Raw genomic sequence first — 24,193 nt, 5'->3', positions numbered from 1 at the left:
ATATTAATAATAGAAAATGGTTATTGTGATTTTTTTTTACTTATAACAGCAAGAAATTTAAGTTTTTTTTTTTCAGAAGAATTCTAACTGTAACTACTACTGGTAAGCATTATATAAGTTGAAATTCAATATTGCTGCCATAAAAAATAGATTACCATTATATACAAAGATACATATAGCCATATATAGGTTACTATTATAAATAATATTATATGTTGGTAAAGTGTAATATACACTGCTATTACTCATGATTTGTCCTTTTTGCTTTTGACACGTTTTTGAGTTACAATTACATTTTGGGTAAGAATAATAAATAATCCGATAACTACAAAAATGCATGGGTTAAGAAAACTGTGGTGGTTGACCTGGACGGAATTCCAAATCCATAAATTTGTGTGTAGTGAGTGAGTCAGAGGTGGAACGCGACACGAGCACATTGAGAAACGTTGCCATCAAAAAGCACTCGCGTCCAGCTGCCCATACCCGTGCCTGACCTGGAGCGTCCCGTTTAAGTCCGTACTTTTTTCCTGCCAGGCCAATCTCACCTTTAATTTAAACTTTTTACTAAATTGTGGAACTTTTTTATTATTATTATTATTTTAAATGTTTATAGTAAATAGTAAATACAACTTGTTATTGAATACGTAATTTTAATTTTACCTCTTGAAGATTGCTGTTTTGGCAGATGGCTTATATTCACCTCTCGAAAGCTAGTTCCAATCGTTAGAGCATTTATATGTAGTTTTATAGGAAAAGAGATGGAATGCATATTTAAAATTAAATAAATTAAACTCAATCATAATAAAATGTTATATTAGCATCAAGGGATAATAAATTAAGTGGTGATTCAACTATTCAATAAGAGACATTTAAAGTTTACATTTTTAGTTTTATTGAAATTAATGTAATTCCTTGAGTATATTGATCTCCCAATTGATGGATATATATACAACCGAATAATAAAAAGGAAATATGCTAAAAGGAAACTTAGAGTTATACTCCATTACAAATATCTAATTAATTAACAATAGTCGTATAGTCACCCGCAATCACAACAGAAGGATAGTGAATGTTGAGATCGTTTCGGAAGTCATGGAATAGAATATGCGCCAACGCATTTGTAAATACATCTGCAATTTTATACTGAGACAACACACGATGAACATGAACATAGCCTTTTGTAAGTTTTTCCCTGATAAATGAAAATAGATAAATATAACTATTTGAATGTGTTTTGTATGTTAGAGTTGTATCGGATTGCACCCCGTAAATAATAGACTCATGTTATCACAATAAATGATGATTGCTTTGTTAAGCGAACAATGAAGTTCTAAAAATAAATTTCATATCCAACAGACCCTAGAAACAACAATTTCAATATCGTTATATTCCGCTTTGTGCGTTAGAGCAAGATAAAACAAGTTTTCTTTTTTAGGACCATGAAATGAGGATATCAGCACCGTAAGCATAATATCTCGACGTGGATCGTCATGTACCTGGACAACCTCACCAAAGCAAATGAATGTATCACCAACATAAACACTATTTCCTTAGGGGAGATTGTCCGTATACACGACGATCCACATCGAGCTTTTGCTACGTTGGTGATATAATGAATGATACGTCTAAGTATATCATATAAGAAGTATAAGGGTTATGCATGTGTAATCAAAACTAACTAGATTATAATCTGTGTTAAACGCGGGGAACGCATAAAAAACATACAAATATCTACAAATATTGCATAATAATTATAAAACAAATTATGGTTATTAGTATTATTGAAATGCATAGATAATACATTGAAATCGTTAAATATCTATAATCGTTGAAGGACCTCTTTGTAAACAATATTTTTTGTTTTATTAGTTGAACGATTTTCCTCGTCACATATGGTTATTATATTGTTATATAAACATAAACATTCTAATTAAACATTCCTTCCATAATAAGTTTACTTAATTTAAACCTATATTAACAGCCAATATACCCTTTTTTATCACTGCATAAATATTGATAACTATTTTATTTATTCAAATAAAATCATAGAGTATAATTTATGGAATGTTAAATGTTATATGTATTTAATTTTAGTATATCATCAATGAAAATTCTTTTCTACAAAATAATTGGTTTATTTTAAATTGATTATGAATATAAGTGTTAGCTTTTATGTTTGTTCTTATTTATTTGGTGTTCGCAAGAACTTTGCATTAGTCTTGACGCAACTTTGAATAATTTTAGTATATGATCAATGTAATTTGTTATATCTTTCAATTATATGAAATATCAAATAATGACATTTCATTACTATTATGATAATTTAGTTTATATATTGCATATTTACTAATCTTAATGGTCTTTTTTTTTCTGATAACCGTAACGGTTTTACTAATTGTACTTTTTACAAATCTCCTAATATTTTATAATTTTTATCTAACTTTATAATTTTTAATAACTATGATATTTTTAAGATTAACTGTTTTAATAGTTTATTTTTTCAGTCTATTTAATTTTATATTTCATTGTATAACATCATCGTTTGTATGTATTCTAAAATTGCACTTTAAAAATGCTTAATGTTTACACCTTGATATTAATTTTTTTAAAACCCGTGTAATAATTATAGAATATATATCTCGTTTGAATTAACATTTACTTACTTCATTAAATTACATTCCTCATTAAAATGGATATATTTTTGGAATGTAATACTTATAATAGGGCAACATTATCTAAGACATAAGTGTTTGATATACTTTCAGAGGGAAAAATCGGGATCATTAAAAAAATTTATATAAAGAAAATACAAATTTAAATTTGGTGAAATTATGGATGAAATTACTGACGAAAATTATTTTGGAGAGAATTGTATTTTGTAAGTTATAATACTATGACAAAATTCAAAATATGTATATTTGTTATGTAAATTTATAAATTTCATTGTTACTATATAAATATAAGACAAAGTAGGTTGGTATTTTATACAGAAAAAAAAACAATGAAGGTATGTAACTAAAAAATGGAATTTGAAGATGAAAAATTAGAACTTAAAAATATGAAGACATGTGATAAGATCATAAATGGACTCTCTGATAATGATTAATGAATTATTTCCTTTATGACAAAAGGTGAATTTTGTAATTAGTAGATTCGATATGTTTTAAGTAATGCTAAAATAAACATCTATATAGAAGTGTACATGAACATGTCATTTTCATGCAAATGACATGTTTTATGGTATCAATCATTTGATACACCAACATTGGTTGTTTTATAGAAATTAATCTTATGCTTATGATTAACCAATATGTAATCTTTTTCGTTTCTGCTCATACAAAAACTACTAATTTCACCAACATTGGCTGTTAAACATGTTAGGGTTGTTTTTGTAAGTTTTTTTTTTTTCCAAAGCAAGATTACCTGACCACGAATGTTACAAGTTTCCTTGGATGCAACGACGTCAACAACCTTATTAAAGACGATCTCATTGCAATTATTTTGTGTCATGGGTGTAAAATGAATGAAAAAACAATTAGAATTAGAAAGAACTTTTATATGAAATAAAAGGGATGTATATAATGTATTTATCTATAAAGATGTATGAAAGCTATTATACTTGTCAACAAAATTTTTTCTATACTTAGTTTTAAAGGATGCATAAATAGATTATATATTATTTCCTATTAAATCAACCTAAAAGTGTAATAAGATTATACCAAAATATTTTAAAATCATACCAAAATTAATCGGATTCTTATGACATAATAATTAAAAAAATCATAATCATCTCTAATATATAAAAATAACATTTTCGTAATTAATGTCAATTCCAAAGATAGTTAATTTATGTTTTGTTAAAGATACGTAATATCTTTTTCTGTTTATTTGAAAAGTTTTAGAAAAGTAGTTAAACTGTTTCATGTAATTTGTGACAAAGAAAATCTAAATATATGAATACATATATTTGATATAGGAACAAAAAATAATCGAAAAAAATATAAAAAGCGAAAGAATGTATTGACCTTCTAGTGCACAACAACGAAGGTTTAAAGTGGAGAATGATGATGAAAGTTATCAACAATGAGAATGATGTTGTGGGGGAAAATTTGAAGAAAAACAACGATTGAGAATAAGTGTGAACCGCGGATTCAAGGATAAATCATATATGTATGTGATAATTTGAATCTAATTTTTTTGTATTAATGGTTTCCTAATAAAATCGGTTTTATATTAATGGTTTACTAATATAAACAGATTTATATTAATGGTTGACATTAATGCCTTAATTGAAATGGTTTGTTAGTAATATGTTTTTAAATTTGACCATATTAAAACCTTTATTAACGGAAATTCAAGATTTGAAATATGGAAAACTTTTATTGAAATTAAATACATTCCATTTCAACGAATGTAAGTTAACTTTTTTGACAATTGGAAAGCATTTATTGAAATTAAATACATTCAATCTGGGAAAGATGATTTCAGCAATTTGATCTAATGGTGGAAAACATAGGATTGAAATACAGATAATGACCCAAATTATTTAAGATGATGTTATAAGGTTTCTCTTTTAATAATATTTAGAGATTGATTGCATATGTTACGTCCCAAAAATTCTAGAAAATTTTCAATTTTAAATATAATAAAACTATTCGATATCATTCCAACCCAAGATAATCCAAACATATGTTTTGAAACCAAATATCAAAGTCTACGTTTTAAAAGAAAATATAAGAGTGGAAACATAAAATAGATAATATGGAATCTCCGGTGGATTTGATGCAATATGTTAGACTCTTTTCTTTGCTAATAGAAGTACCTAAAACATTTAAACTCAAATCGTAAAAACAAAGCTTAGTGATCTCTCCAAGATACAACATACAACATCTAGCATATAACAGTGGGCCTCCCGTTAGGGGTATATTTGAACTAGTGTGAATGATATGGTCCAGTTATAGTCTTACAATCACTTTCGTTTTTGAAGTTCCCCTACAGTCTTTCCTGCTATGGTCTCCTTAATATTTCATGCAAAACTCACAAAGGCAGTATAGCATACAAGCATACTTAGGATTCTACATAATATAGTGAGAAAACTTGCCTCAAAGTAAAAGGAGACAAACTCCACAACACACAAGAAATGTAAAGGCCGGTATTACAAACCACCTAAACATTAAATAAAAGGTCAAATCTCAGTCTCTAACCTAAAACACTAAAATTTAACACAAGGTCAAACTTAGTCAAAAAGTTAACGGTCAACGGTCAAACCACCATAAAGTGGCCAACCTATAAACACACCATAGAAACTACATGACAAAATAGTCGCTGCCAAAAACTCGTCATCGAAACGTGGTGAGTGTAACATTTAATTTACAGGTATTCGCTTTTAACCGTTAGGTTGTGTTTTGTCACAAGAATAGTCCTTAATGTCATTTTCGTAAATTTCGAGCACAACTTAGTATGTGGGGCGTACACCTTCATACGCTAGGCGTACTAGGTTTCGTGCTAGTATGTTAAGCGTATGCTAGTACGCAGGGCGTACGTAGCTAGGGTGGAAACCTTAAATTTTAGGGTTTGGACCCTATTTAAGCACCTTTATTGACTCATGCACCCTCTTATCCACAACCCCTTCCTCATTTCGAAACCCTAAAGTGTGTAAGCGCATTGTGAAGCTTAAAGAACCCATTTTGGTGTCAGTTTGAAGCCTTGGAGTAGAAGGAAGAACCTTGAGGTTATGGTGTTTTACTCAAGGCTTTGGATCCAATATTTTTTCCTCATTGTGCATCTTGTGGAGGTAAAATGTTTCAATATTGGTGTATGTTTCTCTTAAATCTAGTTCTAGCCCAAAGTTGTCACTTTTTTGTCCCAAACTTGATCCTTGTGAGTAGGATGTACTTTATGACGTTTCAGTTGTCCTTCCAGAAGTTTTAAGTGCAACATCCCGACTCCCAGGTATAAAATTTAATTGTTTTATATTCATATTGATAGGGTAACTCGACGAGTTGGAGGCTCCAACTCCTCGAGTATGGACTGAGATGGTCGCATGAACTTTAGAACTAACTCGATGAGTTGGAGCTGAGTGTGAAAACCCTAATTTTTAGGGTTTCCAACCTATTTAAAGGACCTTAAGTCCTCTACCCAAACTTCCTTATCACCTAATCACCCTGAGACAAACCCTAATCGAGCTATCTTCCATTTTGAGAGTGGGTAAGGCTAAGAGTGTGTGTTTTGGTGCATTATTTGGAGAAACTCGAAGATCTAAGAGCTTGGAACGAGAATGAGTCCATAGATCTGACATCCATTCAATTGTAGCAACCATTTGAAGGTAAAAAGTTACTACCTTGATCACTTGTTTGTTAGATCTCCCCATTAGAGAGTTTATGGCCATTTCTACCTTCTTCTTGAGTCATTCTTGGTTTAGAGAATGCTTTGAAACTAAGACTTTGGATCTAGACACTACTAGGCCCCTTAGGCCTAAGGAATCAAGCTTTGGCCAACTTCCATGCCTTAAACCCCTTGTTGAGCCTTGTTTTGGCATGATTAGCCCCTAGATGCCATGCATGGACGTTACGCTTGAAGGTTTACATGGTAACTCAACTCTAAAAGACTAGATCTATAGTTTGGAGCCTTGGATTTACTTAAAAGCGTCTGAATGAGAAAAGGGTTGAAGGAACTCGACAGGTTGGTTAGCCAACTTGACGAGTTTGTTAGGGTTTTACGCGATATTTTGGACACTACGCAAGCTCGACAAGTTGGCGAGACAGCTCGACGAGTTAACTCGAACTTTCTTGGTTTTAGGAGAACAGAAGGAACTCGATGAATCTCATAAATGCACTAGACGAGTTGAGTCAACATGGACTATTGACTTGAGTGTTGACTTCCATTGACTTTTAGGGTTTGGTCAACTTATGGACTTTGGAAGCCATGAAGGGGTAAAATGGTCTTTTACCCTTTTGAGATTTAGAAGAGGAATTAACCTAACATCTTTGGGGGTTGCTAATATCAATTATTAATTAGAGATGATTGCGATATATGATAGGCGAAGTCTAGACCGGCAGTCAGAGTGCGAGACATACTTTACTTTACTTACGAGGTAAGTCTTCTCACTATACTTACCTGAGTGGTAATTATTGTGCTACCGGAGGGTCTTATTTGTGTTATTGATCTGAGGGTCTTATGTACTTATACTGATATATGTGATAGTATGCATTTTGTCTTTGTGATTTATGATGTATATTATTTTGTGCATTATTGAGATAGGACCAGAGGGTCCAAACCGATTCGTGAGACCGTAAGGTCTTCATTGAGATACAGGACTGGAGGGTCTAACCCCGATCCATGATACTGGAGGGTCTTCACTGAGACACATGACCGGAGGTCCTTATCGAGATATAGCCATGAGAAGCTAATTATTTGTGTGTGGTATTTTGGGGAACTCACTAAGCTTCATGCTTACAGTGTTGTGTGATATGTGTTTCAGGTACATCTCAGGATCGCGGGAAGGCGCTGACATGATTGTACACACCAACTGGCATATTTGTGTGTTGAGGATTCTGGGATATTTGACAAACGATTTTCATGTCTTGTGTTTGAAACATTTATAAATTGAGTATGAGAGATATTAAACTGTATTTAGTCTGGAATTTAAAATGAAAAAATATATTGAAAATTTAGAGTGTTACAAGTTGGTATCAGAGCCTTGGTTTAAGGGATTCATATATACCCTCAGGTATGTCTGGACTCAAACTGAGGATTTGAGCAATTTTTCTAAATGAAATGATTTTCTGTAGGAGCAAAAGATTTTAACAGGAAACGAGACAAAGTAGTGTGTACAATCAGCTAGAGCCCGAACGGTGATTTCCCAAAATACCCTTACTTGTTTATATTATGAGATGAGATACTTTTGAGATATTAGAGTTGCATGCTAGCTGGTAGGCTAGGTATTTAAGGAATTTAGAGATAGAGTTACCTAATTCTTGATGCCTTAGCCTAGGAGGATGTTATTGGTTGACATTATCTACTATTTGCTCTGTGTGTATGCTGAGTAGGGGTACATGGTACGAAATCTTTAAGAGATATATTTGAGTTGAAGAGTAATCTAGGAGGGATACCTAGATGTTCATTTTGAGAAGTCTGATGAGAGAGTAGTTAAATATCCGTGAGGGATAGAGTACTTGTGAATTAGGATCCTGGGAGGAGGACTTGGGGCAACTACGAATTGGTGTAGAAGCTAGTATTGGGCACACACTACTGAAAGCACCAGATCTGTATGCGACCTAGGTAAGAACCATAGGATACTAAGAAGCATGTAGGGGTAGGTAATTGTGTGTGCGCTTAGCCAGTTCCTGATGATTTCTATGTTGTGTTTCAAAGAGACTATGGTGATTACCCATAGTAACCCCGGGGAGGGGGGAGTACGAGTGACGAGCAGATCCGTAGGATCATTGCCGAGGAGGTGGCCGCAGCTATCATGGAGGCCATTCCAAAGATGTTCAGGTCTACTAAGACCACGTTAATTGGGAATTTTGACAAGCATTATGTTGTTGTCATGGAGGCTGCTGCTGTTGCAGCCCTTGCAGCTATGAGGCCATAGGAGGGTGATTCGTTGTTGTTCTGAGAGTTCAGCAACACGAAGCTACTGGAGTTCGAAGGGACCCATGACCCAATTTCTATTATGAGATGGATTTCTGATATTGACGGATGTTTCTATACTTCATCATGCCCTGAGAACCCGAGGGTTCGATTTGCGTTGAACCAGCTTCGCTTGGGAGCGAAGGACTAGTGGAAGATTGTGATGACTGATTATTCTCCTGCAGACCATACAACAGTGACTTGGGAGAAGTTCACACAGTAATTCCGAGATGAGTACATTCCCCAGGTGGAGAGGGAAAGATTGGGCCAGTAGTTTTTTTCTCTTAAGTAGAAGACAGAAACAGTGACAAAGATTACGAGGATGTTTCATGAGAGGGCGTTGTTCTGCCCTGAGCATGTGTCTACAGAGCTAGCATGAGTGAGCCGGTACTTAAGCATTTTGATGCGAGATATTTGGGAGTTCATGGTGAACTCATCATATTGAAAATTGGCTGAGATACAGACCAATTCCAACAGGAGGGGATTGAGCTAGAGATTCAGACTAAAGAGGAGGGAGAGTCTTAGGGGAGAGACAGGAGACTAGCACAGTCGCAGTTGACGACCAAGCAGGCTAAGCCTACTGATACGAGAGCAGGAGGATAGAAGGTCCACACTTGTGGCAAGTGCGACAAGAGTCATGAAGGATCTTGTTGATAATGGATTTACTATAAATACGACAAGGAGTGGCATAAGACGGTGGATTGCCCAAGGGATTTTTGGTTTGCTTTCATTGCAACCAGACCGACCACCAAAAGGTTGAGTGTCCTCAGCTCACTCTGGGACCAGATCAGGCTTCTGCTCCTGCTGCTTTGCGCGTTATTGATGGCCAGCCGAGGAAGGCCGAGGCTCCAAGAGCTCATGAAAGAGCCTTCCAGCTGAATGAGGACGACATCTGCTCAGCACTTGACGTTGTTGCTGGTATGTACCTCCTTATTCATGATATTATTATTATTTGTTTATGCTTACATTTTGTTTTATATAGGTACTTTTCTTGTGAATTCTATGCCTTGGTGTTATCTAACTCTGGTGCGAGTCGATCCTTCGTGTCTTTATCCTTTAGTCATCAGATTAGTGTAAGACACGAGGCTTTGAGTCGACCGCTGAGCGTTTCTATAGCCGACGAGTATGCAGTTTTGGTCACGGATGTATTCTGGGAATGCGTCTTGGAGATTTTCGGTGTTGATTTTCTGATAGATCTGGTGCCGATAGCAATGGGAGATGTCTGTGTCATAGTGGGCATGGATTGGCTGAGCTAATTTGGAGTCGTGATTGACTGTGAGCGTCAGATGGTGACGATACGAGATCCTAGTGGGGGGAGTATTCACTATATATGGTGAGGGAACCAGATCAACATCAGCTTTCTGCTCTGCCGCCATGCATGGCAGAGTCTACAGTAAGGGTGCATGGGCTTTTTAGCGTATGTAGTGGATACGCGGGTTGTCACTAAGAGGCTTATTTCTGTTTCCGATGTTCTAATAGTATGTGATTTCCCAGATGTTTTCCTCGAGGAATTGCCAGTTGTGCCTCTTGAGAGGCAGGTGGAGTTTTGGATCGATCTAATTCCAGGGGTGGCGCCTATTTCCAAGGCACTGTATCGCCTTGCATCGCCCGAGATGCAGGATTTATCCTAGCAGCTCTAGGAGCTGTTGGGGAAGGGTTTCATTAGACCGAGTAGCTCGTCGTGGGGAGCGTCGATCCTTTTTGTCAAGTAAAAGGATGGTTCACACCAGATGTGCATCGACTACCAAGAGTTGAACAAGTTTGCGGTCAATAACCGCTACCCACTACCAAGGATCAACGATTTTGTTGATAAGTTACAAGGAGCATCTTGGTTTTCAAAGATTAATTTGAGATCCAGGTATCATCAGATGAGGGTCTGCGAGGAGGATATCTAAAAGATGGCCTTTCGGACTCGTTATGGGCATTATGAGTTCGTGGTGATGCCTTTCGGGCTCACCAATGCACCAACAACGTTCAAGGACCTCATGAACCGGGTGTGTAGGCCCATGTTGGATCGGTTAGTGATCGTGTTCAGCGACGATATTTTGGTGTACTTGAGGGAAGGTTGTAGAACTTGTTACTCGATACCTGTTTGGCCGACTACCGAGTAGCGAGTACCTCGGAGTACTCAAATTTTGTAATTCATGTAGAAATAGTTTTAGGGAAATTATGTATGTCAAAATCATAAGTTGATTGGAATATATAACAAAATTAGATACATGTGAATACTCAAAAGCTAAAAAACACATAATGGTCTAACTTCGTGAATAATTTCTAAAAATTTAAGATATCTATGTAGTAATAATCACATGTATGTGTTAAATAATAAATAATTAAGTATATTATACATATTAATCACCGAGTTGACCGCGTTTTACAACACTACTCAGTTCATTAAGGGGCTAATCAGGGATTACTCGAGATTCTATAACTTGCCTCGGTAAGGGGCCGAGTAGCAAGTACTTGGGGGAGTAATCGGCTAACTCGGCAAGTTTTACAACACTGACTTGTGGTCTAGGGAACAGCACGAGGAGCACCTTTAGGAGATTCTTGGGGTGTTGAGGACGGAGAGGCTTTATGCTAAATTATCCAAGTGTGATTTCTGATAACGAGAGGTTCAACTTTTGGGACACCTCGTTAAGCAGAATGGGATTTTGGTTGACCCGACTAAGATTGAGGCAGTTATGCAGTGGGAGGTGTCGAGGTCCCCATCCGAGATCAGGAGTTTTCTGGGCCTCGTAGGCTACTATTGGAGGTTTATCAATGATTTCTCCAAAACCGCTGTTGATTTCACCAAATTGACCAGGAAGGGCGTAATTTTTTTAGGGGCCTGAGCAGCTGGCATCATTCGAGTCTCTTCGCCAGAGATTGTGCGAAGCTCCAACGCTAGCCCTTCCAGAAGGAGTAGAGGACTTCGTAGTCTATTGTGATGCATCCATATCAGGAATGGGTGTCGTGTTGATGTAGAAAGGGCACGTGATAGCTTATGCATCGAGGCAGCTGAGCCCTACGAGAAGAGATATCCCGCACATGATTTGGAGCTGGGGGTGGTGGTACTCGCCCTCAAGATTTGACACCACTATCTTTCTAGTTTCCGATGTACCATACACGGACCATAAGAGACTGAGATACCTTATGGATCAGCCTAACCGAAATATGAGACAGAGGAGGTGGTTAGATGTAGTGAAAGAGTATGATTGTCAGATTTTATATATTCGAGGCAAAGATAATGTGGTAGTTGATTCCTTGAGTTGTAAAGTAGTGAGTACCGCGATTAGAAATGTGTGTATGAGGATGAAGGTTATAACTCCAGTCGTGTATACCATCCGAGAGGCCCAAGCGGTGGCTATGAGACCAGAAAACTATAAGAAAGAGCAGGTGATCGGGAAGAGTGTGATGGGGAGCACTAAGATATTGCTCAAGATGACAGAGCAAATCTAACAGGCTAAACAGAGGTTGCTAATGGCCTAGTGTCGTCAGAAGAGTTACACAGATCGGAGACTTTCCGAGCTAGAGTTCCAGGTCAGTGATTTTGTCCTCCTAAAGGTATCCCCATGGAAAGGGGTGATCCGATTTAGGAAGCGGAGCAAGCTTGGTTTTAGATACATTGGTCCCTTCAAAGTGATTGCTCGAGTAGGTAAGGTAGCTTATCATTTTGAGCTGCCTGATGAGTTGAGATAGATTCATAACACCATCCATGTATCCTAGCTGAGGAAGTATGTAGCCGACTAGACGACAGTAGTCCCTTTAGAAGATATTCACCCTGATGACCGCCTGAACTACAATAAGAGGCCAGTGGAGATATTGTACAAGAAGGTGAAGATCTTGAGAAATAAGGATGTGTCGTTGGTTAAGGTTCAGTGCAACACTGAAGGGGATCCGAGTGAACTTGGGAACCAGAGTGTGAGATGCGTGAGCAGTACCCAGAGCTGTTTTTAGAAAATGACATCAAGGGTGAACTCTAATTGTAGTGGGGGAGAATTGTAAGATCCTGACTCCCAGGTATAAATTTTAATTGTTTTATATTCATATTGATAGGGCAACTCGATGAGTTGGAGGCCCCAACTCATCGAGTAGGGACTAGGATGGTCGTGTGAACTTTAGAACCAACTCAACGAGCTGAAGGACTCAACTCGATGAGTTGGAGTTGAGTGTGAAAACCCTAATTTTTATGGTGTGCACCCTATTTAAAGGAACTTAAGTCCTTTACCCAGCCTTCCTTATCACCTAATCACCTAGAGACAAACCCTAATCGAGCTATACTCCATTTTGAGAGTAGGTAAGGCTAAGAGTGTGTGTTTTGGTGCATTACTTGGAGAAACTCGAAGATCTAAGAGCTTGGAATGAGAATAAGTACATAGATCCAGTATCCATTCACTTGTAGCAACCATTTGAAGGTAAAAAGTCACTACCTTGATCACTTGTTTGCTAGATCTCCCCATTAGAGAGTTTATGGCCAATTCTAGCTTCTTCTTGAGTCTTTCTTAGTTCTTAGAGTGCTTTGAAGCTAAGACTTTGGATCAGGACACTACTAGTCCCCTTAGGCCTAAGGACTCAAGCTTTATCAAGCTTTGACCAACTTCCATGCCTTAAACAGCTTGTTCAGCCTTGTTTTGGCAAGATTAGCCCCTAGATGCCATGCATGGACGTAAAGCTTGCAGCTTTACGTGGTATCTGATCTGTAAAAGTATGATCTATAGTTTGGAGCCTTGGGTTCGCTTAAAGCGTCTGAATAAGAAAAGGGCTGAAGGAACTCGACGAGTTGGTTAGCCAACTCGACAAGTTGGTTAGGGTTTTACCCGATATTATGGACACTATGCAAGCTCGATGAGTTGACTTGAACTTTCTCGGTTTTCGGAGAACAGATGGAACTCGACGAGTCGCATAAATGCACTTGACGAGTTGAGTTAACATGGACTGTTGACGTGAGTGTGACTTCCGTTGACTTTTAGGGTATGGTCAAGTTGTGGAATTTGGAGGCCATGAAGGGGTAAAATGGTCTTTTACCCTTTTGAGATTTAGAAGAGGAATTAGCCAAACATCTTTGGGGGTTGTTAATATCATTTATTAATTATAGATGATTGTGATATATAATAGGCAGAGTGTAGACCGGTAGTCCGAGGGCGAGACATACTTTTCTTTACTTACGAGGCGAGTCTTCTCAGTATACATACATGAGTGGTAATTACTATGCGGCCGAAGGGTCTTATTTGTGTTACTGACCTGAGGATCTTATGTGCTTATACTAAGATATGTGATAGTATGCATTATGTCTTTGTGACTTATATTGTATATTATTCTATGCATTATTGAGATAGGACCAGAGGGTCCAAATCGAGTCGTGAGACCGGAGGGTCTTTACTGAGATACAGGACTGGAGGGTCCAACCGGAGTCATGGACCGGAGGGTCTTTACTGAGACACATGACCGGAGGGTCCTTATCGATATATAGCCATTAGAGGCTAATTATTTGTGTGTGGTATTTTGGGGAACTAACTAAGCTTCATGCTTACATTGTTGTGTGATATGTGTTTCAGGTACATCTCATGATCGCGGGAAGGCGCTGGCATGATTGTACACACAAGTTGGTTGATTTGTGTTTTGAGGGTTCGGGGATATTTGACAAACGACTTTCAAGTCTTGTGTTTGAAACATTTATAAATTGAGTATGAGAGATGTTAAACTATGTTTTGTGTGGAATTTAAAATAAAAAAATTATTAGAAAAAGTTAGAGTGTTACAATTAGGTGGGTTGCACCTGATCCTACATCGGCTTGGAAGGTGAATGAAACATTTCCTTATAAGGGATGTGGATACCTTCCTTATCATAATACATTTTTAAGCTGTGAGGCCAGCAGATCTCATAAGAAGTTTGCAGTTAAGAGTGCCCAGGCGAGAGCATTCCAAGGATGGGTGACCTCCTAGAAAGTTTTCGCACGTGGGAGTCCAAAGTGGACAATATTGTGATACGTGCAAGAAGGGGTTGTTACAAGTTGTATCAGAGCTGAGGCACGGGTCGATGTGTTCGATTGGGAAGTTGAACCCTATAATAGGAGGTGAAGGTGGTAGGGGTTGCACCTGATCCTACATCGGCTTGGAAGGAGAATGTAACATTTCCTTATAAGGGATGTGGATACCTTCCTTGTCACAACGCGTTTTAAAGCCATGAGGGCAGCAGATCCCATAAGGACTCTACAGTTTAGCATGCCCGGGCGAGAGCAATCCTGGGATGGGTGCCCCCTTGGGAAGTTTTTGCACGTGGGAGCCTAAAGCAGAAAATATTGTGATACGTGCACGAGGGTGTTGTTGTATTAAGGGTTTTAGATTATAAAAATGTGCTTTTGGTCACAATTTTTTCCCCATGCATGTGCTATAGTGTCTTAATGGGTTAAGAAGTTATGGTTTCTGGAGCTAAGGTCTTAATAGCCATGCCAAGCCATAAACATGGAATCTTTATGGTTAAGGACAACTTTTTGAGCCTAGATCTGGATTTTAAACGTAAATGCTTAAGGAATAAGCACTTAATGGCTTGAGTTGAGAGAATCCACATACGCTTGGCTTACCTTGATGTACATTTCACGTACATGGTGAACTACCTAATCCCTTATCAACCATGTTGTACGACCTACGTGCGTAACGAGTACGTCCACCGTACTTACTGAGTAAGCTTGGCTGACTCAGTTGACTTTGACCTAGATTTTTTACTAGGGTTTGACTTAGGGATATTTAAGATACTTTAGTGGTGGTCTGAGTTTTAGTCACTGTTATTCATAAAGGTGACCAGTAGCGTGGGTTTCAGGTGTCATTTTTGCTTTTTTTTTGTCTACGAGGTGGGTCTTCTTACCACCTTAAGTAGGTTGAAGGCTCCAAGGCCGACCCACTGTACTGTATGAGTAAAATTGTATGTTATCGTATGATTTTGTATGATGTAATTGTATGATTTATGTATTGAGCTAATCTGGGCTCAGAGTTATCATGGACTCGAGGTTGATACGGACCTTGGGGTTGATTCAGACCCGACACAACTACTTGTTATTTTAGGTTGATACAAACCCAACAATTAATACGGACCTGACACGGCCACATGTTGTTAAAATATATGTATGTTGTATTTGGTATTTTGGGAAGCTTACTAATCTTGTGCTTACAGTTTGTATGTGGTTTAAGGTACATCCGGTATGAAAGGGAAGGGTCGGCCTGATCGCTTGCATCCACCCGTGTGACATATTTTCCTTATGATTTGATGTGTACTTTGATAATAACTCTTATTTTACATACCTTGGTTGGTTTCTTACAAATACTTGATGGTTTTGGATTAAAATAAAAAAGAAATTTTATCACTACTTCAGGACGTTACCACCTTAAGTAGGTCGAAGGATCCAAGGCCGACCAACTGTACCGTATGAGTAAAATTGTATGTTATCGTATGATTTTGTATGATGTAATTGTATGATTTATGTATTGAGCTAATCTGGGCTCAAAGTTATCATGGACTCGAGGTTGATACGGACCTTGGGATTGATTCAGATCCGACACAACTACTTGTTGTTATTTTAGGTTGATACGAACCCAACAGTTGATACGGACCTGACACGGCCACATGTTGTTATAATATATCTATGTTTTATGTGGTATTTTGGGAAGCTTACTAATCTTGTGCTTACAGTTTGTTTGTGGTTTAAGGTACATCCGGTATGAAAGGGAAGGGTCGACCTGATCGCTTGCATCCACCCGTGTGTCATATTTTCCTTATGATTTGATGTGTACTTTGATAATAACTCTTATTTTACATACCTTGGTTGGTTTCTTATGAATACTTGATGGTTTTGGATTAAAATAAAAATGAAAATTTTATCACTACTTCAGGATGTTACCACCTTAAGTAGGTCGAAGGTTCCAAGGCCGACCCACTGTACTGTATAAGTAAAATTGTATGTTATCGTATGAGTTTGGATGATGTAATTGTATGATTTATGTATTGAGCTAATCTGGCTCAAAGTTATCATGGACTCGAGGTTGATACAGACCTTGGGATTGATTCAGACCCGACACAACTACTTGTTGTTATTTTAGGTTGATACGAACCCAACAGTTGATACAGACCTGACACGGCCACATGTTGTTAAAATATATATATATATATATATATATATATATATATATATATATATATATATATATATATATATGTTGTATGTGGTATTTTGGGAAGCTTACTAATCTTGTGCTTATAGTTTGTTTGTGGTTTAAGGTACATCCGATATGAAAGGGAAGGGTCGGCCTGATCGCTTGCATCCACCTATGTGACATATTTTCCTTATGATTTGATGTGTACTTTGATAATAACTCTTATTTTATGATGGTTTTGGATTAAAATAAAAATGAAAATTTTATCATTACTTCAGGACGTTACAACTTGATATTAGATGCTTGGTTTGAGGGAATCGGGCACACTCTCGAGTATGTTTGAACTCAAACTGAGGAATTGGTAATTTTTTTAATGAAAATAAGTTTCTAAAAGTTTTTTCTAAATAGAATAAGTTTTTGAAAAGATTTTTTTTTAAGAAAAAGGGGTGTGATGCGTGCAGTCAGCCAAGCTCAAGCAAGTGATTCCTAACTTACCCATACATATGTATCATAAGTAGTATGCCTGATATAAGAATTGCATTCTAGATGCTATGTATTACTTCGAATTGATATCAGCTCAGTTATGTTGGGTCAATATTATGGTTTATACTTTGCTTTTCTAGGAAATTGTATTTTTATGTAATATCTTATGTGTTTATGGTCAAGTTTATGGCCAAGGGGGTGTTTACGGTCGTAAACAGGTTTACATCCGTAAACCCTGTTTACGGCCCATGTTTCCCATGTATATATATATATATATATATATATATATATATATATATATATATATATATATATATATATATATATATATATATATATATATATATAGGGGTGAGGGGTGTGAGGAACAGATTGATGAACACTAGAGGAACTTAAGTGTGTGCATTTGAAGGTGTTCTAGAGAGAGAGAAAAGAGAGTGTGTGTTAGTGTGTGTGAATCTTGTATCCAGATCTTCTTTCATATCAATACATACAAGATTCATCATCTTCTTCTTCTTATCTTTCTCTTCTTATTGTGATCTGGCATCATCCGTTTGATTGGGATTCCGTACCATCAAACAGATCTGATTGATACACAATTAGATTAAGGAGTAACAATTGGTATCAGAGCTTGGTTGTATCAATCATTTTTTTCAGATCTGGAGCTTATTTGATCTTATTTTGAAGAGATTTTTGCGTTTTTGGATAGATCTCACAAAAATAAGGGGGGTTTGTTCTTCGTGTTTTTCCTAAAAACGAGTTTTTGATCGCGTTTTGGAGCAAAAAGGGTGAAAAAACGCTGTTTTTCGTCAAGAATAGCGATTTCTGGAGAGTTTACGGTCTTCGAAGGAGAGTTTACGGTTTCTGAAGGGTTTACGGTCTGGAGTTTACGACCGGAAACAGGTCGCCGGAGTTTACAGCCGGAAACTGGTCGCCGGAGTTTGCGGCTTCGGCTCGGATCGCGGCCTCGACTCAGAATTTGGCTCGGCGGCTTGCGGATCGAACTAGTGGAGCGCAGCTTGAAGAACGGCTCGGCTCAGCAGGGTCTCTTGATCGTCAGCAACTTCAAATAAAAAAAGGACGCGATGTTGGGGGTGGCGGGGATCGAACCCACGACCTCCAGTTCTCAAACTAAGCGCCTTACCATCTCGGCTAGCCAAGAACTTGTGATTTCCTTCCGATATTTTAAACTTAACCACTTCGTGTCGCACCTAATTTCGAAATTTGACACTTTTAACTCGAAAAATCAATTTGTTTCAATTTTAAATTTCATTTTCAACCAAAAATTTTAATTTTAATTTTTTGACTTAAATTTTTTACTTTGACTTTTAAAATTTGACCTTTGACCTTAAGCTTTGACTTTCTCATTTAACTTTTAAATTTTCAAATTTAGCTTTTCGGTTTGACTTTTAAGTTTGACTTTTATGTTTCACTTTTGATTTGGACTTTTTTAAATTTGACTTTTAAGGTTGACTTCTGAGGTTTATAGTCAAAGGACATTTTTTTAAAGTTTGGCTTTTAAGTTCTAGTTGTGCTTTTCATAGTTTTTGAAGTTTATGAGGGAATCGAAGACATGAAAGAGAGTCGTCAAGAGATGTTAAGACAAAATTTCAACATGTTCAATTATATCCCTGGAGAAACCCTGGAAGCTTAGTTGCAACGATTTACTACACTTACTACTGAGATGAATATAGCTGAGATCTTATTGTCTAAGTTTGAGATAAACAAAAAGCTACTGAATTCACTTCCGAAATCGTGGGGTATGAACGTGGCTATCATCAAGAAGACAAAAGATCTCAATCATCTTAGTCTTGCCGATATAATTCAAGAACTTGATGCTTTGAAGTGTAGAGAAACAATGAGTTCTGAAAACATTCCGGTCACTGAAGTTACATGTACTCCAGCTTGTGAAGCTACGATTAAATTTCTTCGGGAACAAATTGATTTATTAAAAAGAGAAGTTGAGGACCTGAGATATGAAAAATATCAACTCAAGAAAGGACGGAAACCCCTGAAGGATGAATTAGAAGCAAAAACCAAGGACTTTAGGAAGCTTTAGGAAGAGTATAACAACAAGTGTGAAAATTATGACTATATTAAGAGACAACTTGCTGCTGTAACTGAAGAACTTGACACATTGAAAATTAAGTGTGGAAAAACATACATTTGTTTCAAAAATTATACTGCGTCAAGTCAGACAGTCGAGTCCTTATTCGAAACCCAATTAAAATTTAAAGATAATCAAAACAAGGGTCTAGGGTATGATAGTGTTCCTCCATCTTTCAATCATAACTACACATCCATCCCTATGACTCAGGAAGAAATTGCCAGGGAGGCACATCTTCAATCTGGCAAACGAGTTGGATTTATGTCAGGAGGAGTTATTAATGTTGAAAATACTAATGTTTCTAATTCATGTGCAGGTAAAGTAGCAGAAGATGAGAATAAGGAAAGAACTACTGAACAAACCAATGACACCTTGAACTCAGAATCTATTGCTTCGAATTCTATTATTGCTAACAAACCTGCCGTTGAGAAATACAGGCCACCAATTCCAACGTAACAGAGTTCTTGTGGCAAGTGTGCATGTGGGAACAACAAGAGACAAGGCAAAGATACGCCACCAGGGGCAGGAAGAAACAACTTCACAGTGAAGAAAAAGACATGTTTTCACTGTGGAACAACTGGACACATTGCCAAAAATTGTCCAAATCGCGCATACGTTCCCTACTATGCACAAGGTTGGCAGAACGCGCCAAGAGGGAGATACTTCAAAAGAAACACCTCGAGATCACAATCAGACATTGACGAATGGAATGCCAAGAAGGCCAAGAATTCAACTCCCAAGGCCAAGAATCAAACCTCAAAGGACAAGAATCAAAATCCCAAGGGCAAGAAGGGAATGTCGGCCAAGAAGCCAAATCCAAGAGATGCTCCCGTGAAGCCAAAATCAAAGTCATCTCAACGGCCGACATCAAGATCAAAAGCAAGTACTGAGCCACCCATCAGATCGAAAAAGAAATGGGTTAAACCCAACTACAAATGGGTTCCAAAGGCTCACTCTCCTAAATCAACTAATGACTCTAATATTTCTTCATCTTCTGTTTGTGATAAACAGGATATGTCATGGGAGAGAGTACCGTGCAAGGATGACAAAGGTCGACCCAGTTTTAAAATGGACTAGGTTCCAAAGACCAACTAATCCCGCTCTGTGTTAGAGCAGCTATGGAGGCATATCATCAAACTTCGGTTTGTTGGTAGTGGCTGTTCCAGGCACATGATAGGGGACATCTCTCAGCTGTACAACATTCAGACCTTTGTTTGAGAGTATGTGTCCTTTTGCGGGAAAGGAAGAAAGGAAGAGATCACAAACGCGGTTAGTGCTTAATGACATGAAGAATTTTCGGTTCTATTCTGAGATTACGCGTGCTGTTCTCAGACCTTCTGGATGCAAATTCAATCGGTGACTTACGGTTTGAGTTTTCTTCTCTATACTCCTGAGTTTTTATTAAGCTGATTCGCTTTAAAGACAAAATTTTGTTTTAGGATAGTTTAAATTTGTGCATTAACTTTTGTTTCTCTCTTATGCACAAATTTAGGGGGAGAAATAAAAACAAAACAAAAATTAGCAAAACAAAAATTAGAAAATTTTAAAAAATCCAAAAACATTAGAAAATCATAAAAAAAATATGTTGGTTATGAAATGTGCTTGAGGGGGATGTTTTGGGAAGTGATATTATCAAGTGATAACATGCAATATGAGTCTGCATAACGTACCCAAAGTTAAAGGGTCTATGCTCTGGTTTGATGTGCCGGTAGGCACGAAAAATTTTAAATGTACATGACTAGGCAGAGTTGAACTTAGGAAATTTATAAACTTGACAAATCTTGACCTAGTTAGATCCGTTCAGCCTGACAATACGAAGCTCGGATAGGTTGAGCAGGGAGATATATATGGGAATCCATTCATCACATTAAATGAACCCGTACTTGGAACCGTGCTTTAACTTTTCCTCGATGTGCGGATTCTATCCTTAATTCCGGTTGGATGGGGAGACTGGTAAATTCCGATAAATTAGGTCTGTAGAAAATCGTTTTCTTTCTTTCTGTCTGTTAGTCATATGTTGTCTCCTTTGCGTGACTTCCAATCCGACCTGGTGCACAACATATGCGACTTTATTTATCTGCAAGTTATATATATGAAATTCCTCTTATTTGTTAGCCATATGTTGTCTCCTTTGCGTGACTTCCAATCCGACCTGGTACACAGCATATGCAACCTTCTACTTCTTAACCTCTCTGAAACAATAAGTAATAGCAATCTGAATATGTTCTCTCTCTGAATGATTGTCTGCTCACCCGGTGTAAGGACTACTCTGGAAGTTCTTGATGGTTGGGGCATATCAGGAAGCGGGAAACATGTTCCAGTACAATTAAAATTGAACACTCAAAGATTTTCTATAGATCTCGCTGCTCAATTTAGGTGGACAACAATATCCCTGGTCGTCGTCAGCTGAATGGTCCTTAAGATATAGTATCTAGAAACTTAGGATCAGATATAATATCTAGGAACTTGAGTTCACCTTGTCTTGTAACAAATAGTATGTCCTAAATTTGTAACAATTTTTCGTGTTTAAGTGGACAACAATACCGGCGATCGACCAGACAAAGACGTGAAGATAGAAGGTACCGACAAGTGGATAAAGGTTGTGTAAAAACTTTGATCCCAAATCACTCTTAAAGTTAGATATCATTTTTATTTTTGTTAAATTTGTCATAGTTTCTTCTAATTTAAATATTAGGGGAGAATTAAAAATTAAAAATAATGAAAACAAAAAAAAAATCAAAGAAAAATCAGAAAAATTAAAAATACAAAAATAGTGTTATTTCTGTTTTATTTCTTGTTCAGAAAAATAAAAAAAATCCAAAAAATATTTTTGTTTCTGTTTTAATTTGTGTGCTAAGTTTTCTTTTGTCTTGAAAAGTGATTTCAAGTATAGATAAGACTCATGGAGTTTGTGTTGAAGATTTCTGAGCCAAAGCCTCGTCCGTGAGCATCTACGAATTCGCATTCGAAGGACCAAGAAATGAATATTATTCTTTCAACATTCAATCCTTCAACCCCAGAAGCAAGGTGAAGATGCAATTGAAGATTATGTGACGGATTGCATTGAAGACTCCTCAATCTGTCTGTTGCTATCTTTGTACCTGCTGAACTGATCCAGAAGATTTGTTCTCTCTGATGTTCTCTCTGAAGATTCTCAAGCTGAAAGCACTATCTTTCAAGAATCAGTACGTCAAGCCTCCTCACCCAACGTGCGTTCAATGCCAAATTCTGAAGAAAAGCCCAACTGCTCAAGATGAAGTCATTCATTGAAGATTCATCAAGTTCATCTTGAAGTCGTGAAAAATTTGAAGATTAATGTTGAAGCCAAGTTCTTAATGAAGATTATCAAGAAAGCCAGCTACTTTTTAGGGGGGCTTGTTGGGTCATTTAAGAAAAGAAAAGATAGCTATAAACCAAGGGGGAGATTTTTGGGTCAATATTATGGTTTATACTTTGCTTTTCTAGGAAATTGTATTTTTATGTAATATCTTATGTGTTTACAGTCAAGTTTATGGCCAAGGGGGTGTTTACGTCCGTAAACATTTTTACGGCCGTAAACACTGTTTACGACCCATGTTTCCCGTGTGTATATATATAGGGGTGAGGGGTGTGAGGAAAAGATTGATGAACACTAGAGGAGCTTAAGTGTATGCATTTGAAGGTGTTCTAGAGAGAGAGAAAAGAGAGTGTGTGTTAGTGTGTGTGAATATTGTATCCGGATCTTCATTCATATCAAAACATACAAGATTCATCATCTTCTTCTTCTCCTTCTCTTCTTATTGTGATCTGGCATCATCTGTTTGATTGAGATTCTGTACCATCAAACGGACCTGATTGATGCACAAGCAGATTAGGGACTAACAATTGGTATCAGAGCATCAGTAACAAAAAGAGAGTTACAATGGCAGAAGAATAACAGTGCAAGGAATGAACTCAGCTAGCAAGTTTGCATCTACATGCTTTGAATGGATGGCTTCCATACTAATAATAACCAAATATAAATTCATATCATATATGCAATTTCACCTATAATTGCAGTCGGTTTGCTTCCTTCCCCAAGTCTCTCTAAAAGCTTGAATTCTTGGAACCCCCCTTCAGACAAATGCCAACAGATGCTTGAAAGTTGAGTGTCATGTTCAGGTAATGATTCTTTCAGCTTTTTGTCAATGACCACAACAGTTATGTCAGCACCATATTTCTTGGCCAAAGCAACTATAGTTGCTGCAGCATGTCTAGTTCCTTCAGAGAGATAAGGATTCCTATCTGTTATTGGAAGAAGAAGGTGTTTGAATTCAGAAAATGCATCAGCAACTAAATTGGCCCCAGAAGCTTGTGGTTTGACTGCAACTGTTCGATGAATTCTTAGGATATCCGGAAAACTCGAAAGCCTTCGTGATTCACGGTTGCGGGAATGAGATGAAAATAAGGAAGATGTCGATAACGATGATTTTGGAGAAATTGCAAAAGAAGAAGTTAGTATAGAATGTTTTGATGATGTTTCCATATGAACAAGTGATGAATAGTTTGCGAACGCCATTATCGGATAAATTGTAACCCTAATAGTAACCCTTTTCGGTGAGTTTGAGCAGCAGAGTATAGTAGAGTCTAGAAATTGGATAATGCAAGAAGAGATAGCTTTGATACCAATTGTAAGTCCCTAATTTGTCCGTGTATCAATCAGATCTATTTGACGGTGCGGAATCCCAATCAAACGGATGATGTCAGATCAAATAGAAGAGAAGGAGAAGAAGAATAATATGAATCTTGTTTTATTTGATGATTAGAATGTAGATCCAAATATAAGATTCACACACACACTCGTTTCTCTCTCGCTAGGCCATAAACT

The 24,193-nt window shown here is 37.1% G+C and overlaps 1 protein-coding gene across 1 annotated transcript; it reads right to left on the bottom strand.

Moving 5' to 3' along the window:
• Positions 1-23,335: 23,335 nt before the first annotated feature.
• On the bottom strand, positions 23,336-23,969 carry LOC111920375 (uncharacterized). The gene has a single exon (XM_023915941.3). It carries the CDS (start codon positions 23,882-23,884, stop codon positions 23,351-23,353), a length of 534 nt encoding a protein of 177 aa, XP_023771709.1. The 5' UTR covers positions 23,885-23,969; the 3' UTR covers positions 23,336-23,350.
• Positions 23,970-24,193: the final 224 nt, after the last annotated feature.

This window comes from Lactuca sativa, chromosome 2 (assembly GCF_002870075.4).
Source record: "Lactuca sativa cultivar Salinas chromosome 2, Lsat_Salinas_v11, whole genome shotgun sequence".
Taxonomy (NCBI): domain Eukaryota; kingdom Viridiplantae; phylum Streptophyta; class Magnoliopsida; order Asterales; family Asteraceae; genus Lactuca; species Lactuca sativa.
This window is presented reverse-complemented; position numbering and strand designations above follow the sequence as displayed.

Coding starts and splice junctions, on each gene's coding strand:
- LOC111920375 (XM_023915941.3), bottom strand. CDS start 23,884: ATGGCGTTCGCAAACTATTCATCACTTGTTCATATGGAAACATCATCA.